Raw genomic sequence first — 19,005 nt, 5'->3', positions numbered from 1 at the left:
TGACAGTAGTTCTTGCATCACGTCCCCAGCTCCCTCTGTTCCCATCCATCCCACATGTTATGCAGGAACCAAGGATTCTCTCAGGCCCACGGGAAATCCCAGAAACACAGCTCCCTCCCAGCTGCCTAAGGGGGAGCCTGAAGCTGTCACTGACCTGTCTGAACCCATGGCCCATGCTGAGTCTGGAGCAGTTCAATCCCAGGGAGAAACATGGCCACCGGAGTGGTCATAAAGTTCATTCAAAACCAGCAAAAATAAAATTTAATTGGGCTCAAGTCTGGGCAGTTGGTCCTTCCTCAGGACCGGCCGTCAGCAGTCCCCGACGAAAGCACCCCGTTCTCTCCACAGACAGCTGGTTCCAGAAGGACCCTCTGAGGCTGCTCTTCCAGGTAGGATGCACTGTGGGAGGGTTCTGTTTCCGAGGAGGAGAGGCGTGACACAGCGTGCCAGGACCTGAAGCACCTTCCAGGCGGCACCCCCCGCTCCTCCTCCTCAGCCCCTGCCAGGCTCTGACTCCTAAGTCAGGCAGGAGCTTCTTCAGGCCCCTCGCTCAGGAAGAGCCACAGCCACCCTAAAATGGCTTCGGGGGCACGCAGCCCTCCATCTCCAGCAGCTCTGGCCATCCCTCGTATTTGTTTGTGTCTGGGCTGTTCTTTAAGAACTAGAGAGAGAGAAGACAGAGAAATACAGGCAGTGGGTGAGGCTGTTTAGAACTCACGCCCACATGGGCACTGTGCTCTAACCTAAATGGGGGTGAGGGATGTTATTAACCCACTTCACAGATGGGGAAACTGCGGCTCAGAGAGGGGATGCAACTTGCTCAAGGTCTCAGAGATAGGATCAGAGTCCAGTTACTGCTTTCACGCCCTGAAGGGTAACCAGTTGTTGGAGAGATCTAGCCCCTCCCCACAAATTCTCTGTGTCCCTCTAGGATACCTCAAATAACAATAATGATAGCACAAATAGAAAGAAGACTCCGACCACGTCTTGAGCGCTTGCTGTATGCCAGGTGCTGTTCTGCAGTGCCTTATGTATTTAATCTGCACAGTGGCCCTAGGGAGTGTGCACTGTTTACATCCCATTCTACAGATGGGGAAGCTGAGGCACAGAGGGTCACTGCCCATAGTCACTGGCTGGTAAGTGGCAGAACCACCACATGATATTAATTAGTACTAATAATAAGGGATGGGGCTCAGTGGCTCACACCTATCATCCCAGCACTTTGGGAGGGTAAGGAAGGAGGGTCACTTGAGGCCAGGAGTTCAAGACCAGCCTGGGCAACATGGGAGACCCTGTCTCTAGAAAACATAAAAAAATTAGCTGGGTGTGGTGGCGCATGCCTGTGGTCCCAGCTACTCAGGAGGTGGAGGCAGGAGGATCGCTTGAGCCCAGGAGGTCGAGGCTGCAGTGAGCCGAGATTGTGCCACTGCACTCCAGCCTGGGTGACAGAGCGAGACCCTATCTCAAAAAATATATATACTAGTAATAAGTACGTAAGGAGAATAAAATCACGTAGGATTGTGTCTAAAATGCTCAGGTTTAGTTTATGAAAGAAAAAAACGTAAATGGCAAAATCTGCCGTTGGAATCATTGTGGCTGACTCTCAGGAATTAAAAAAGAGATTCTAGATGCTACCTGTCTAAAACCCAGTTTCCCAAGTGTGGGGACTAAGAACAGATCAGCTTAGTCCCATCAGGGTGCCGGGTTCATTTTTGTGTGTTGGATCCCTGCCAGCTGGTTGCAGATGGGTGAAGGTGGTGCTGGGCTTCCTGTACCCCTGCACTTCCTCTGTCTTGCCAGTTCCCCTGGGTCTGGAGCCCACGCTTCGGGGCAGAACAGCGCCACCTGCCCATGCAGCCTCAGGCCTCTTGCTAGGGCCCTGCTGCAGCACCCCCACAGGACATTCGGGAACCACACCCGACCGCCCCCGCCCACCGGCCTCCTGTGTTCTTCACTGCGTTCAGGTCATTTCTAGTTACCCGAATACATCCTCTTAGAAACACACACATACAGACCAAGACCACATTTTCTAGCTTAGGGAAGAAATCCTCCCATCCCAATCATGGTGCCCTTCCTAGAGCTCAGCACACGGTTCCCTGCACCTGTCTGCTCCGGCACCTCTTGTCTGATGATGGCATTGGCCTCCTCCCTGCCTTCTGACTTCCCTCCCCGTATTCTCCATGCCTAGCCAGGGAGGCTGAAGGGATGGGGACAGGCATCCTGCTCCTTTCCCCGGGCTCCCCTTCCCCATCACGCAGCTCCATGTCTCAATTTCTTTCTCGTTCCTTCATGCCTCACTTGCCCATCATCCTTCTTTTCTCCTTTTCCCTCTTCCTTTTCTGATAATTATCTGTATACCTGCGTATTTATATATGACCCAGCTTTTGCGAAATGGCCAAGGCAGCTTCCTGGCCAATCAGACCACCCTGGCCTTTGGAGTGAATGAAAACCAGGGGCCTCTCCGCAGACAATCTTCTCAGTTTTAAAACCCTTGGGAGGTGACTGGGTGACTGTCCTTCCTACCACCACCCAGCTCCTCGTCCATCCTTCATAGGGCCGGGTTGTGGCCCAGAACCCACCTGCTCAAAGGGGCTTTTACTCCTGAGATCTTTGGTGCCTATGAAGACCCAGCTGTCCCGGAAGCCCAGTTGTTTTGCGTAGGAACTCCCCAAGTCAGAGAAGAGTTTCCTGCTTTCATCATTCATTCTGCAGAGGACCAGAGAGGACGGTCAGGATGCGGGGGTGGGTCGCAGGGGCATCAGGAGGTGGGATTCCCACGGGGTGAGGTTCCCACCCCTCTCCCCATTCAGCATCTGCCCTGGGGGTGCCCAGAGAACGTGACTGCACTCAGGAAGGACAGGGTGAAGGGCTTCAAGACTTCCTCTCCAAAAGGGCCTCAGATGGGGCTGGAGATTTGTTAAAACAGTACTGCTCTGTTTACAAATATAATACACATTCATTTGGAAAATATGGAAGATCACAAAGAAGTAACTAAGAAATACAGTTTCACCCCTCCTCCCCTTGGCGTGATCAGTGTATATATTTCCATATAGTGTGTTTTTTCCCCTCACTTAGCACTAGAGGGTGAGCGATTTTCCACGTCCTTAAATACTTTCTGCAACATCATTTTTGATGCAGTCTATCTTCATTTGTGTATATATCATATCCTATGTCACTGTATGTCATAGTTTCTGTAGCCAGTCAGCTGTTATTATCGGACAGGGAGAGGGTTTCCAGTTTTTCACTGTGGTAATGAAGGCTGTGATGAATCTCCTAGAACATTTCTTTGCATACTTGTCTGATAATTTCCTCGAGGTAAGTTGCCAGAAAATGGAGCTGGCAAAAGAGCAGGAAAGTGTGTGCAGGGTTTGAAGGTATTCAGTTTGCATCATTGTGTGGCCTGGCAGGTAGAATTTTCTACTTACTTGGTCCCTGGGTCGTCGTAGGAGGCCACCAGCACCAGTGCACCCCCTGGAATTTCTTTAAGGAATTTCACTAGGTGCGTAATATCTGGAGGAGGAAGGAAAAGGTGCTGGTGATTTAGGGGAAATGAGCCGTGGTCATTCTCATGCTTGTCTACTGCCCCATGATGCAGGAGTCAGCTAGGCCCGGTGGACACTGGGCTGAGCTCAGAAGCCAGGAGGAGGAGCATCCCGGGTGGAGCTCCCTGTAGCCCTTGTCCTAGGGGAGGGCAGAGTGAGCAGAGTGAGGGGGACTCATCCAGGTGATGTGGGGTGGCTTCTGGACACTGGAATTTAGAAATTCCCCAAGTGACTCTGATTTGCACCTGAGGGTGAGCACCACTGGTAGAAGGGCCCTTGTGTGCCTACCCTTCTGGGGACCAAGTGCCATCATCTCTCAGGTGCTCTGGGCCCTTTGCATACCCCAAACCCCATTCTGCACTGGAGAATGGCCAGATTATCTGTGCTGACTTTAGATGGTATAGCACGTGGCCTCAGACAATTGAGATCCCTGGGAGAGAACTCGAGTCTCCTATGAATACAACTCTCCTGCTGTGTCAAGGAGCAAGGCTCTGCATGTGCCCTTAACGCCTCCCTAACCTGCCAAGCTCTCTATTTAACAGAGAACAGCTCTAGGCTTAGCTCCTGGGAGAGGCATCAGCATCCAGCTCACTGTGAAGAGGCTGATTTGTTTCCATTGTGATTATTATTATTATTATCATTTTGACACAGAGTTTCGCTTTTGTTGCCCAGGCTGGAGTGCAGTGGCGTGATCTCCGCTCACCGCAACCTCCACCTGCTAGGTTCAAGCAATTCTCCTGCCTCAGCTCCCAAGTAGCTGGAATTACAGGCGTGCGCCACCACGCCCGGCTAATTTTGTGTTTTTAGTAGGATTGGAGTTTCTCTAGGTTGGTAGGGCTGGTCTCAAACTCCCAACCTCAGGTGATCCGCCCATCTCAGCCTCCCAGTGTGCTGGGATTACAGGCGTAAGCCACTGTCCCAGGGCCCTCCATTGTGATTACTTCTATGCTCACCTTCCCTGCATTACAAATGATAATAGCTTTCCACTTAAGGCAGTAATATAGTTTCCTTTTAAGATATATTTACTTAGGTAAGAAAAAAAGTGATCCAATTTAAAGGAAAATACTAATAATGCAGATGTTATTCTAGAAATGGTGCAACTCGAGTGGGCTCAAGTTTGTGAACAAGCAGACTAGTGGTTGAAGCAGAGACTATATCTGTCAAATGAGGATGAGTAATAGCCCTGCTCATAGCATCTTTATAAAGTGCAAATGTGACAATAACTTTGAGCATACAGTAAGTGTACTCTAATGGAACCAAAAATTATTAGCAGGATTGGCTGCATAATTTGCAGGACCCAGTGCAGAATGAAAATGCAGGGCCTTTTAATAAAAAATTATTAAGTATTTCAAGACCACAATGGCAGAGCATCAAGCCAAGTGTGAGATTCTTCCAAGCATGGGCCCCATGTGACTGCCCTGTCCCCCAGTCATAGGCCCACAAAGCTGGCCTTGATTATTAGTATTCCAGTGCGGACCACTAGGACCTTGGGGAAGAAGCCATTCTCCCAACCAAGGCCAGCTGCCAGCCAGCTCAGTGACAGAGGTTTCCGGTCAACCACCACAGTCGCTCTTCTAAAGAAATGGCCCTTGAACTTTTATGACAAAAGCAGGAAGCTCTTAAAGCACCATTAATTTGTGTTGTTAGCAGATATTATGGTATGGTGCTTCTCTGGATGGACGGTGGGTATTTGGAAAAAATAAAGCATGGCTTCTGCTAATGATCACCTCACTTTAAAAAGCCATCATCCCCTTTTGTTTCCTGAAGGGAAGGGCTACTTGCTCACAATGCTTCTGTTTCTGGGTCCCCATCAGCCATGGCTACATTCAAGTTTATAATAAGGCATTTTAAAGCTTAGTTTCATCTTTACACTTTTTTTCCCTTTCATTCTGACAGATGATTTCCTTGCTTCTGGGTCATCTGGATGGAATGAGGGAAGAGGGGAAGGAAGGGGAAGAGAAGGAAGGGAGAAGACTAACATAGCTTGCCTGGACCCCTCCACCAGTCAGGCTGGACACCCTTCCACCAATTATTTCAGGTTATCATCTAATCCTCACATCAATTTTATGGAGTGGAAGCTATAGCTGCCTCTATGTTATAGATGAAGAAACTGAGGCTCAAGAGGCGCCACTTGCTTCAGGTCATGCTGCCAGTAGTCTCTGACTCCGGAGACTGGACCTTTTCCATAAACCTGGCCCCAGGCCATGCTGAACATCAGTAGGACTCCAGGCAGGATGTCTGGTCCTCAGCCCCTGGCCTGTCCCCATCTCCTGTTGCCCCTGTCCTCAGCTCTATCCTGTACCAGGAGAGACCTTGCACACTGCATGTGGGCACTTCAGTATGCCTATCCAAGCTCCATCCACACTACCCTCCCGTCAAGCAACAGCCAGCCTCTGGTCACCCTCCATCCTGGGGGAGTGTCTGAAGCCTGGGGGTGGGGCACACCTGGTAAGAGACCTGCGTGGGCCCTGATGCAGACTCCAGGTCAGCACACCCCTAGCTCTGCGGACTCCTCACCCATGAGTTGGGATGGAGATGGAGGAGGGCCGGGGGGGGTCTTATGAAGCCCTGGGCCCAGGACAGGGTTCCAGCTGCCCATCCGACGTTTCCTGAGCTCACTTCTTAAATAAAGCATTGCACTTGAATCCCTGTCTCAGGATCTGAGTCTGGGAGATCCCAACTGAGACGGCCAGAAGGAGTTTTGAAAGCAGCAGGACACCCTCAACCCCCCACCGCACCTCTTCCTGGGTGCCTCCTGTGAAAAGAAGCACCAGGCACCTCGAGCCACCAGGTCCCTTGCCACATGAAGAGGCTCAGCCCTCTGCACCACACCCCCCACTGTGACTTCAGTGTCAGCAGAAGCACCTACCTCCAGAGTACATGTCAAATGCCCTCTGTCCCAGCACAGCTCCCGTGGTTCCTAGGGGTTAAAAGGAGAAGGATTATCCCCTGTAACACGTGTTGTTCTGCCTGTCGTTCTGCTGAAAATGGCTAACCTGTAGTCTAAAAACAGAATAAGAAACTAATGAAATCAGGTCCTATAAAGAGCACACAGGACTAAAGTAGGTGTCCAGGAATGGCTGGGCTCGTCTGAGAGGTTCAAGAACGTAATGGCTGAGGACATCTCTGGAATCGAACTGAGTCTACTCAGTCTGAGTCTGTGTTCTGTCCTACCAGTTTCTAACGCAGGACTTAGCATTTTGACCTCAATTTTGCATCTGTACAATGGGTTGTGGGAACTAAAGGAGATACATTTAAAATATTAATAGTAGTCATACAAGATGAATTTTAGCTGCAAAATCAAAATCAAAATGACAGTTATCATCATTCCCACCTAAATAGAAAACCTACAACTGGAGTCCTCCACCTCTTGAAGGCAAAGGGATTTGTGTTGGGCTAAGTGGTACTCAGTTTCCCAGGGTCCAGTAACCTGGATTGTGTTTGTGGGTTTTGTGGGAGGAGGTGGCCAAAGGCCCAGCCCTCCAGGGAACCGGGTCTTACGGAGGAACGTTACAGTTCGCGCTCTCCGCCGCTAGATGGAGGTGTTGCAGAGGAGATGGCAGCTCCGAGGCTTACGGAGGAGGGCGGGGACGAGGCCTAGGCTGTCCAGGTGGCGCCAGCAGGCTGTCTTAGCAGCCCCTCCAGGATTCTCGGGAGCCACGTAGCGTGAACGGAATGCTTCACCTGGGGCACTTGGAAGGAGTCTATGAACCCATGGAGCTGCTTTTGTGATTGCGTGCGCTTGTGAATGTTTCTGCAATTGGAGAGTGGTGGGGTGGGGGTGGCGGCCAGCATAGCTGGAAGATCCTGAGGACTCTCTGCCCCACCACTAAAGGTTAAAGACTACTGGATCCTTAGCAATCCTGTGTTGGTCATACAGATGAGGACGCTGAGCCCCTTACATGATTTGTTGGGCTTCCCCACATCTGGCACACAAAGCACACATGTATACAGTAGGTGCCATATACATGGTTGAGACATTTCTAGTCTAGGGAGGTAGTTCAGGTGAATGATTAAGACCTGGAGTTAACTTGATCCAGGTTCAAATGTAGGTGGTTTTACAGGCTGTGTGACCTTGGGCAAGTTGTTTAACCTCTTTTTTTTTTTTTTTTTTTTGACAGGGTCTCTCTCTGCTGCCCAGGCTGGCGTGCAGTGGTGTGAGCTTGGCTGACTGCAACCTCGACCTCCCAGGCTCAAGCAATCCTCCCACCTCAGCCTTAGCTGGGACTACAGGTGTGCACCACCACACCCAGCTAATTTTTTTACTTTTTGTAGAGATGTGGCGGATTCGGGAGGTGGTTCACTGTTACTCAGGCTGTTCTTGAACTCCTGAGCTCAAGCGATCCGCCCACCTCAGACTCTCAAAGTGCTGGGATTACAGGCTTGAGCCACTGCACCCAGCCTGCTTAACCTCTTTGAGCCTCAGTTTCTTACCTGGGAAATGGGGATGTTGAGCATAGCTCCATCCTAGCACAGTGATGGGGTTAAATGAAAAGGCACAGTAAGTGCCCAATAAATGCTAGTTCTTATTGCCATTGATGGTTGTTTTCATCCTTTTGGCTTTGTGAGAGGCAAGGAAAGAGGCCTAGTCTGGGGCCATCTCATTGGAGAACATTCAAAAAGCTTTTCTCAGGTGGGACCCATTCAGGGGAGAAAGTCAGCAGGTTTCAGCCAGGTCAGCTGCCCCCTGCGCCATTTCCTGTCTGCCCTCACTGTGGGGTGAGGGCAGATGGATGGGAGTGTTGATGTAAGCTGAGGCTCCTACAGTCTTCTGGGGTCTGGCGTGCACAAAAGAGCGCTCTGAGATCAGCCTGGGCACTCCCTCCCTGCAGGAGGGAGCCACCATCCCTGCAGCCACTTCACTGAGGCTGGAGTGGAACAGGCCTGGGCCCTCCTTAAACCTGCAGAGGAATGGCTCCACTCAGTCTCCTGTCTCTCCCTGCCCTGGCCCTTCCTGGGCTCCTAGGAAGTTGGCCGGGGCTGTCCTCTGACTCCCGTCTGTCCAGGAACAGCCCCATCACTGCTCCAGGCCTCACCTTCTCCCCTGACCCAGCAGGGTTTCTTGGCAGAGCGAGAAAAGGCTTTCTCTGGAGTGAAGTGGGCTTGAAGCGGCAAGGCCGGGGCTCCCATCCTACCCTGTTCCTTCCTAAGTGTGCTCATGTGTTCCTGCCATACACAAGCTCGACAGGTTCCTTCCTGAGCATCCCTTACAGCTTTCTCCATGCCTGCCCTGACCTTTGTCCCAGAAGTGGCCCTTACAGCCAGGGAATGGCCCTTGTTTTCTAAGAACAGAGGCAGAGAGGAGGTCTGGGCTGGGGCTAGACCACCTGGTCCTCACCTGACCCTGTAAGTCCACTCCCTCCTGAAACATGTCCCTACTTCAGGCTTGGTGGCCCTCTGGCCTCCTGTTTAAGTGTGTGTCCTGCAGGAGATGGGTTATCAAGGCCATGGATTCCCTTGTGGTCTCCCTGCCTCCAGTCCCCCTATTCCAAGCTGGAGGGAGGTTTCTGGAATGCAGGCCTGGCCCCTCACACCCTGCTCAAATCCTTTTCATGGCTCCCTACTGCTCTCGGCTTCCAATCACACTTCTTAGCAGGCTTGCTAGCTCCTCATCTTCTGGTCTTGCTGCTCTCCCCAGCCTTGCCTCTCCATGTTGCCCTGCAAGCCTCTCTCCCTCCCTTTCCCTTCTCCTCCCTGCACTGTGTTGCCTCTGCCTGGAAAGAGCCTTCCCCAATTTTCTCCTGGCCAGCGCCCACAGTCCTTCAGGCCTCAGCTGGCCATCACCTCCTCCTGGAAGCCTCCCCTGAACCACCCTAGGTCTGTCCCCTGTTCTGCATCCCAGCTCTGCATCTCAGCTCCCATAGCTGTGCTTCCTGCCCCTCCAGAGAGGCTCACCACATGGAGATTGTTTGTGAGCTTCACAGATACCTACAGAGGCTGTGAAGCCAGGGCCTTTCTAGTTCTTGGCTGACCCCCAGTGTCCTGTACAGAGCCTGGCCCACAGTAGCTGCTGCCTGTATTTGTTGAATGAATGAATGAAGGTGTATACTCAGCACGTGATCCTGCACTGTCGTTGGTTGTCCCCACATCCTCATTTGTGTTGGTTTAAGCAGAGTGGCTTTGAGGTTGGGGTCATGTTTCACTCATGTTCCATAGGAGAAGTGTGTCCTCCTGAGATAGGAGCATGTGGCAGGGGCCTGGCTAGCTCTGCGGTTCTACAGCTCTGCGGGTCTTTGAGACCTTCTGTTCCCCCAGGCCAGCCACGCTTCCCCTCCTGAGCTCTATGGGCATTCCTGCCATCAGGTAGGAGCTGAGCCAATGTTGGTTGAATGAATATGCCGCTACCCCCTACCCTCCCTGGTGCAGGGTGGGAACTGTCTGGGGGAGGGATCTGCAACTCACCATTCACCAGGGCGATGTTTAGGCCTCTGCCCACGTTGTTTTTCACAGGACTCATGATCCTGAAGACAATGAAGAAGAAATATGACAGTCGGTCCCGAGCGTGTAATGAACACTCTGCTCTCCCACCTGGGGAACTCTGTGAGGGCCCACACAAGCAATGTGGACGTGTTGGGAAGAACATGGAATAACTGGGGCCATCTGTTTTCTCCTGAAAACTAGTGGTGGGCTGGATTCTCTGAAGAGTTTCTCAAGGCATGTTGGACCAGAACAACCGGCTCAGAGAAGAGGCAAGGTCCCTGCCTGGGCCTCTGAGGTGTTGGAGGTGGGGCCAGCCCACCCCTAGGCCGAGGCCTGCCTGCTGGGAGGAGGCAGAACCCAGAAGGTTGCTGCCATCCTGGGGTGTCTGAGTCCCCACATGGCCCAGCTGTGTTCCTGCTGGCCTGGCATCCACACCCTTGTCTCCGGATGTGCGATGGGAGAATTGTCTTTCTCCACGAACAGGCCAGGTGGTTCCTGGGATTGACCTCTCTCTCCCAGGCGTGGACAAGCAGAGCATCCTACGTCCCCAGCTACAGTGACTGGCTGATATGGTTTGGCTGTGTCCCTACCCAAATCTCATCTTGAATTCCCACGTGTTGTGGGAGGGACCCAGTGGGAGGTAATTGAATCATAGGGGCAGGTCTTTCCCATGCTGTTCTCATGATAGTGAGTAAATCTCACAAGATCTGATGGTTTTATAAAGAGGCTGCACAAGCTCTTTCTCTGCCTGCTGCCATCCATGTAAGATGTGACTTGCTCCTCCTTTGCCTTCTGCCATGATTATGAGGCTTCTCCTGCCACATGGAACTGTGAGTCCATTAAACTCTTTTTCCTGGATAAATTACCCAGTCTTGAGTATGTCTTTATCAGCAGCGTGAAAACGGACTAATACTCTGGGCTAGGCTTGGTCATGTGACCCAGGCCAGTCAATGAAACACAGGCTTGGGACTTTTGCAGGGATAATTTAGACAGGAAGGCTCTTTTCCCATTAGGGTGCTAGGCTGGGCTAATATGTCAAACCATCTGGTGGTCTCTCTCTTTAACCATATGGAGAAATTCCTTGCAAGTAGAAAAAAAAAAAGCAAAGCTATTAGACAGAGGAGGGTAGAGCTGAAGATGGAGTGAGAGACAGCCCTGATGACATTGTTTGAATCCCTGGATCCAGGCGGTCCTGAAGCCTGCCTACCACCCCTGGTCTTTTAGGTATTTGAACCCATCAATTCCTTGTTTTGCTTAAACAAACTGTGGTTAGGTTCAGAATCCTGGTTTAAACATCTGTCCCTGAGTTCTTTCATAGGTTGCACTTGCTGTCCCATGGCCTTTACTGTCTAGGTTGGATGATGGGTACACAGCCTTTCTCCTGTACTGGGGTGGAAGCCCTGGTGCCTGCTATATCTGGGCTTTGATGCCTGGGTCAGGATCTTGAAACTTCTCTGCAGGCATTTCCTTTCATGGGAAGCCCAGCAACTTGGCTGTTAGACTTGAGGTCAAATCCTGGCCCTGCCACTGGGCAGGTGACCCTGTCTGCACCCCACTATCCTCATCTTTACAATAGGGGTAATAGCCCCACCTCCCAGGATGTCGGGGGAATGAATGAGAGATGCTGTGAAGCACCAGGCAAGGTGCTGGCGGATGTGGGAGCTGTTTCAATTATTGTTATTTGTGCCTCACACACCCAGAGTGAAAGGGAAGCTGTGGGCTGGTCTCACAGGCCAGCCCCTGCAGCCTCTGAATTTTTTAATGAATGAATGAAATAAAATAAAATAAACATAGTTGCGTCTTAGGTACTTACATGTGGTCTTCAAAGCACATGGTGGGGCCCACGACGTTGGCGGCCCCACTGCAGATTTTAAACGCAAAGTGGTTGGCTGGGCAGGGCTTGATGAGGCCACACTTGTACTTTTTAACCTCTGGGGAGGAAAGAGACCAGCCTTGGTGGGCAGCAGCTCAGGAGGTACTTGGGGGAGAAGGAGGGGAGGGCCAGGGCTAGAGCCAGGGCGCAGCTTGGGACGAAGCTCAGAGCCTCTTTCTGGGGGAGACTCCGCTGACCGCAAAGTCTGGGAGATGTGCCCTTCTGGGCTCCACAGTGCCTCCAACAGCCCCCACCAGAGCACACAGGACCAGCCCAGAATTAATTTTTGGGCTTCCCGTCACAGCTCCAGCCACAGCAGGGCACCCTTGGTAAATGTAGCCAGAGTAAACCTGAGTCACCATGTTGAAGGGACTCTCCTGAGAACCTCTCATTCGGGCCATGGCAGGCTTCTGAGTCCCCAGAGGCCCCTGTTGAGAACTCCCAGGGACCCTGGCGGGGTGAGTGGGAGCACTTCTCTCTAGCCAGGTTCCCTTGGGCAAATCCTCAACCTCTTTGCACCTCATCTTATCTGCAAAATGGGGTATCTGTGGTGCCTCCCCCACTGGGTTCTTGTGAGGAATACATGAGTGTGGTTTAATGCTCAGTACACACTGGCTATTTGTCTCATCATTCATTCATTTATCACTCATTTACTGAGCATCTACTAAGTGCCTGACGCTGGAATACAACAGAGAACAGGCAGACGGTTCCGGTTCTCCCACTGGGAGCTCAGCACGGTGTTGGGAGCCCACTGGGTACTCACTAAGTGGCACCTCTGGTGATGTTGGCTGTTCCTAAGACCTGCATCTTCTCCATGCAGCCTTCACAGGGTAAATTGGGGAGGTCCATGCCTGGGGAGAGATGCTGGTGGGACCTAAAGATGTGGCTGAGCGGCTGAGCCCTCAACGTGCTCTTTGAGTTCTGGGATGACACCCGCCCTTGCAGCCTGGCATGTTCTAATTCATCCTAATGTGTGCTTTTTAGCACCAGCTGACAGTTTGGAAGGCAGCATTAAGGAGGATTGGGTAAACATGGATTTGGAGAATGCTCATCTGCAAAGGGAAAACGGGGGTTGGGCAGCCTTTCCCTCCCCAGCCCCTGTGCCAGGCGTCTGGCCAAGGTCTGCCAGTGTGTGCTTTGGAGCAAAGCTGCAGGCTCCTTAAGGAAGCTTGCACATGCCAAGATCTTGCTGCATGCAAGGCACTGGGGCCAGGACTTTATGTTTATTATCTTATTGACTCACCCTGAAAACTCCTGTGCCTGGCACATAGTAGGCACTGGATAGTCTTCATTGCAGAACATGTACAACATTTGGGCCGGGCTACACCTGAGGCTGGAAGTGACCATGTGGTTTCCAGGGCCCTCCCTGGTCTATAGGGAGCTTTTAGGTGAATCAGGAAAATGCACCCCTCTGGAGGGGCACAACCCACTGGTGCCAGGCTTGGCGAGCACCTTTGAGTAGGTAAAGGTGCCCCTTCTAGGAGCAAATGCAGCCCACACCAGGGAACCCTGCTGGCTTGGTTTCCCTCCACTGAGCAGGGAACCCTGCTGGCTTGGTTTCCCTCCACTGAGCAGGCAACCCTGGGAATCTGAGAGGAAATGCCTGTCCGGGGCTCCCCCTCTCCTGGTTTCAGCACACACACGTGATGGGTGGGACTGAACCCAAACCATGACATTGTCACCCAGAGAGTGGGCAGGGGGCAGAGGCATCTGTGAAGGGCTGTTCAGGAGAGAGTGGGTATCCAAGCCTGTGGCTTAGGGGAGAGAGGGCCGGGCTGGGGGTGGACCAACTCCCCTTCTCCTCCTTCTGGGCAGGATCCCTATGAAGGGGCCCAGCCCCCACCTATGGGATTGGCTGAGGAGTGATGCTGGGGAGGGAAGCCAGGGCATGGCTCCTGGTCTCCTACAGCCTTGAGGCACCTCCTCCAGCCACGTGCACCCCTCACCCAGAGATCTCACCTATGCAGGGAGATCATTCCCAGCCCTGGGGACCACTTCTGGAGTTTGCCCAGAGCCTAATCAATTGCAGCTAAGTCTGATAAACCTGATAGCAACAGGCTGGCTTAAGCAGACTTTTCCAGCATTGATTTTCTGACCATCCAGCCTTCACAGTCATGCTGCTGGATGAAGGGAGATGAGGCCAAGGGGGCCTCAGCCTCTGGGAGGCAGGGGATTTGCTCCCTGGGTTCTGGCATAGAAGGCTGCTCCCATCAGCTGCCTCAATCCCTGAGGCCCAACTCCCCTGGGAACCCTTGTGCTGTTGCTCAGGGCATGGAACTGGTGTGCCACCAAGAGCACTGGGGCACGGGTTCATTCAGGAAATAGGCTGCTCTTTCATTAATCTGCTCTGTGACTTGCCAGAAATTGCTCCCTTTATCTTTGCCAACTGTGAAATCAGGGAGTTGGTTTAGATCAGGGTTGTCGAACAGGTTTCCTCTTAAATGTCAGTGTGGACCTCCTGTTAAAGGCTTAATGATAAATCTCTCAAGGCTGCCTATGGGTTTGGAGGGAAAGAATGCTGGGATTAATTGGTGATGTCTGCCATGGGAACAGGCAGGGTGGAAAGCAGCATGTGTGCTTGAATTTGCTATCCCCCCAGCAGGTGATGTCTAAGTGTTTGATAGCAACAAGATGCTGTGACACTCTGTGTCCACTTCAGAATATGACTGAGGAGACTTCAGGGAGCTAGGGTTAAGGGTGTGGGGTGAATGATTTGTGTTGTTTCATATTGTCTTTGCCTTCTGTAATCTCACAGTGTACTGGGGCACCCATGTCCTTCTTAGCCAGGTAAAATCCTAGTTTGGGAGCCACAGCCCTCTTCAGAGTCACCACCATGTTGAGAAGGAAATGGAGACGGCCTGGAAGTGCTGCCTCTTGCAAAGAGAGGTTGAGGGGGTGGGCTCTGGACTAGGTGGTGGAGGGGGTTTGACTTCTGCCTCACCACTTACAGCTGTGTGACTCTGGCCAAAAGATTTCACTTCTCGGTGCCTTAGTTCCCTTACCTATAAAAGGGGCTACTTATAGCACCAACATAGGTTTGTATGTAGGATTGCATGAGATGCCTGTGAAGTTCTGAATCCAGGGTCTGGCACATAATAGACACTCAATCATCGTTACTAGTGCCATCATCACAGCTCTCCCTCCCCTTCCTTGTCCTGACTCTCTAGCCAAGGCCTCCACTGGAGCATTCTTGCCTCTAGGCCTTTGCAGAGAGGATACCTCCTCCCTGAGGCCTTCCAGGGGGTGCCCCTCCTGAAACCCAGAGCACTTTCTCCACTTCTCTTAGGCAGGTCTGGCATTTCCACCCCTACAGACAATCAGCACCCACTTCTGTTTGTCTCTGGGGCCCCTGTAGTGCCTGACATGGTTTTTGGAACCCTGAGCCAAGCCTGGGGTCACTGCAATGGGGTTAAGGAGCACAGCCCTGGTCCTCGGGCTCCCAGCTGTGTGGGGTTGTCAGAGACAGGGGGCAGGGGCAGGGTTCGGTTCAGACTGCAGTAGGGTTACTGGAGAAGGGGCAGAGTTGAACTGTGTCTCTACAGTCTGAATGACTGAGAGGGGGTCACCCCTGCCACAGGGCTTAGGGGCTTCAGAAGGCACCATTGGGCCATGGGAGGAGAGGACTGGGAAGAATCAGGAAGCCCAGGTTTCTCTGGGACCTGCAGGGCTCAGAGCAGGGGCCCTGGGCCTTGTTGCCCTAGGGCAAATGGGAGCAGGGGGTGAGTGGAAGAGGTGGGGGGCGGTGTGGAGCTGCACAGATACTCACGGATCTCCTTGGTGGGCGAGGCTGCTGGAGAGAAGACAGAATCCGGTTAGAGGAAAAGCACTTCGGACCCTCCTGCAGAATGGAGGTTGGGGGCTGGGGGCTGGGGAGTGGGAAGAAGGGGCTTTAAATTGGCGCCATTGAAATGAACTAAAAATCCCTTGCCACTGTCACCCCTTCACACACATACATACACACACAGCACACATATACACAGATACACATGTGTACACACCCGCACACACATATACACATGCACACACACATGCATGCAGATATATGTGACACTCATGTATGCATACAGACACACAGGTATGGTCACATATACAGACACACATGTGTGCACACACAGACATGTGTACACACACGCAGACATACACACACGTGTGTGCATATACACACATACACTTGTACAAGACACACATATGACTCTCCCTTGGTTCAAAAGAAGCTGGGTTGTTTGAGACCCACTGGAGTTTGTGCCCTAGTTCCTAGTATATGACCGCATGAGACGTTTAACCTCCCCGGGCCTCAGTTTCCTTGACGGCACATGGAGATGGCACATGTGATGACAGCCACCCTCACAGGGCCGTGGAGGGGACCCAGTGAGATCACTCTGTGAGGGCCAAGCCCAGTGCCTGGCCCCTGGGCCCCAGTGAAGGGTAGAGTTGTGCTGCTGTGGGTGTTTGGCCCATATTGGGGTGTCTCTTTCCTGACTGCCCGCAGTGCATATTGTCTGCACTGGCTCTAGGGCCCTTGGCCACTTCCTGACATCTTATACCATGTCCTAGTTGTTTCTGTGGTTCTACATCGCATCTCCCACCATGCCAGCAGTGGCGCCTGGAGGACAGGGCCTCCAGAGGAAGCAGAAATGCTAGGGGAAGAAACTCTCCTTTTTTGGGGGAACCCCCTCAAACACTTACACACTTTCCATTTGGTTCTCAGGGGCTGTCCATCTGGAAATGTCCCTACCCCTTGCCTCCAAGGCCCCAGAAGTGGCATGAGACCCCAAGCTGGGTCAATCATATTATTACATTCCTCTGGAGACAGAGCCCTTTCCTACTTCCCTATGTTGATATATATAGTGGGTGGGGGTGGGGGGAGAGGGAGAGAGACAGAGAGAGAGAGAGAGAGAGAGAGGGAGAAAGTGCTTTTTCAGCTAAGTGAGAAGATAAGCATCAGGACAGGAGCCATCATGCCTGCCTTAGAGAGAAAGCTGCCCATGAAATGAGGCCCTAATCTGTTGAGGTCACGTAGCAACAAGCAGAGCCCAGGGATGTAGAAAGAAGAGAGACCAGCTCTGGGGCCTGCATGGGAGACTCCTGGATTCAGCCACACCTGAAGCCACAAGACGCCCATAGTGGACGATCAAGACATCATGTTTTGTTGAAACCAGTTAAAGTTGAGTTGGTCACTCTCATCTGAAAGAACTCTGCTTAACTTCCTAGGCACAGGGATTCTTAATCTGGTTTCTGTGCCATGATTCCCTTTGGTGGTTTGGAAAAGCCTATGAACTCCCCTCAGAATAAAATTATTCTCAATTCCCTTGAGATACTTATCACTTTATACTCCAACAGACTGTGTTATTAAATGCATAAAGTAAAATAGATTGGAAACCAATTATATATCAATATAATAGTAAAAACAAAAACCAAATTTGTGCTCTAGTCATATATGTGCTTCTATATCAGTGCATTAAATAATAAAATGAGGTTAGGAACCTCTGAAGTAAATGAAAATTACCCCCTTCAGTGCTGAAACACAAATGGTTTTTACTGGCCGTCTTTCCCACTGGTTACATTTCCTGCCACTGTAAACATTTCTTGAGACTCTGCATCATGTTAATGCACTTTCATTTTTCCACACGCTGTAATCAAGTCTGTTTCTTTCTCTGACTCAGACCATGAGCAGGGCCACGTGTTCCTCATTGAGGATCCCTGGGGCCAAACACAGAGTTCAAAACCCAGCAGTCACTTGATGATGGTTGGTTGGAGGTGTTGACTTGTCAAACCCCAGGCAGTCGAGTACTGAGACAGAAATAATTACTGGGTCTCTTTTCAATTACTGCCGCTCTCCCACCTCGGACTGGGGCACTCTCCTCTAGAGGACACCCCTGAGCCTCCTACACTGACCTGGGCCTCTCACCTTTGAGGCCATTAGTGCAGCCACATCACTGTCTAGTTTGTAAAAGCAGCGATCCTGGGCGGGGGGGCACGGAGGTGGGGACACGGTGGCCACTAAGCATCTGTATAAACTTATAAATCATCTCAACATGGGCTGTGGAACATGCTTGACAAGAAGCAAACAAGGTAAGGGATCGCAGACACTCCACTGTGGGGTCATGTTCAAGAAGGAGTGACTGGTTTACTTGCTGCCTTAGGAAGCTGGGAGAGGCTCAGGTCACTGATGTTTGTGATGATGTCAATGTACGTGGTTCTTGGTCTTCAAGCGGGATGAATCCAGACATATAAATCCCTTCCCTTCGCTTCTTCCTTTGTTCAGAAAGGATTTGAATCTGGGAGACCTGGGTTCCCCTTCTTGTTCTAATATCTCCGAGAGGAACTTGGGTGAGTTTTTAAATCTCCTTGAGCTTCTGTTTTCTCAGAACACATGTGAAACCACATCAAGGACTGTGCTTGAGTCCATTCCACAACCACACCATAGATCACTCTGTGGGACATTTGTGCAGGTTAAATGAGACTATGCATGTAAAGCAGCTAGCATCCAGCATCCTTCCAACTACCCATCCATCCACCCACCCATTTATCCATCCATCCATCCATCCATCCATCCATCCATCCATCCATCCATCCATCTGTTTTTTTCTTTCACTCATCAAATGTTTACTAGGCATCTGCTCTGTGCCAGGCACTAGAGAGGTGGATGCACACAAAATAAAATCCTTGTCTTCAGGAAGCTCACATTCTAGGGTGTGGAGACAGGCAACAAACAATGAAACATAAAAACCATAATGACAGAAAATGATGGTGTTCTGAAGGAAAAAGCCTGACATGAGAGAAGCTAAACTAGGAGGAAGGGGTGCAACCTTAGCAGGGCAACCTTAGCTGAAACTCGAAGGCTGAGAATGAGCCAGATGGGAGGGCAGGTGGAGGGGATCTGCATGAAGAGATACAGGAAGAGGGAGCAGCAGGTGCAGGTGAAGACACTCAATACATGATTTTCCTTCTTCCTTTCCTCCCACCTCCCTTCCTTCTGTTCTTCCTCCCTCTGTCCTTCCTCCTTTCTTTCCTTCCTTCTTCGGGTCACCTTTTCAAAGTGGTCCTTGATGTGGGCACATGTGTTGCCCAGGCCCTTGCAATGCACCTCTGTTCCCCATGGACTCCACCCTTCCTGGTGGTCTGGGGGTGCCCCCTCTCCCTGCAATGGCTGGGGTCCCAAAGGCAGCA

General features: G+C 51.5%; 1 protein-coding gene across 1 annotated transcript in view; it reads right to left on the bottom strand.

The window, feature by feature from the left end:
- Positions 1-238: 238 nt before the first annotated feature.
- FAM3D (FAM3 metabolism regulating signaling molecule D) overlaps positions 239-19,005 on the bottom strand; it is a 31,889-nt gene continuing 13,122 nt past the window's right edge. The window contains exons 4-10 of the mRNA XM_055294580.2: positions 15,602-15,625; positions 11,776-11,893; positions 9,945-10,003; positions 6,412-6,462; positions 3,426-3,510; positions 2,580-2,706; positions 239-661 (exon numbers count right to left, since the gene is read on the bottom strand). Of these exons, the coding sequence (XP_055150555.1) occupies positions 572-661; positions 2,580-2,706; positions 3,426-3,510; positions 6,412-6,462; positions 9,945-10,003; positions 11,776-11,893; positions 15,602-15,625 (554 nt within the window). The 3' untranslated portion in view covers positions 239-571. The remainder of the gene's footprint in view (positions 662-2,579; positions 2,707-3,425; positions 3,511-6,411; positions 6,463-9,944; positions 10,004-11,775; positions 11,894-15,601; positions 15,626-19,005) is intronic.

This window comes from Symphalangus syndactylus, chromosome 1, assembly GCF_028878055.3.
Source record: "Symphalangus syndactylus isolate Jambi chromosome 1, NHGRI_mSymSyn1-v2.1_pri, whole genome shotgun sequence".
Classification (NCBI taxonomy): domain Eukaryota; kingdom Metazoa; phylum Chordata; class Mammalia; order Primates; family Hylobatidae; genus Symphalangus; species Symphalangus syndactylus.
Note: the sequence above shows the minus strand (reverse complement) of the source record. Positions and strands in the feature narration are given on the sequence as shown.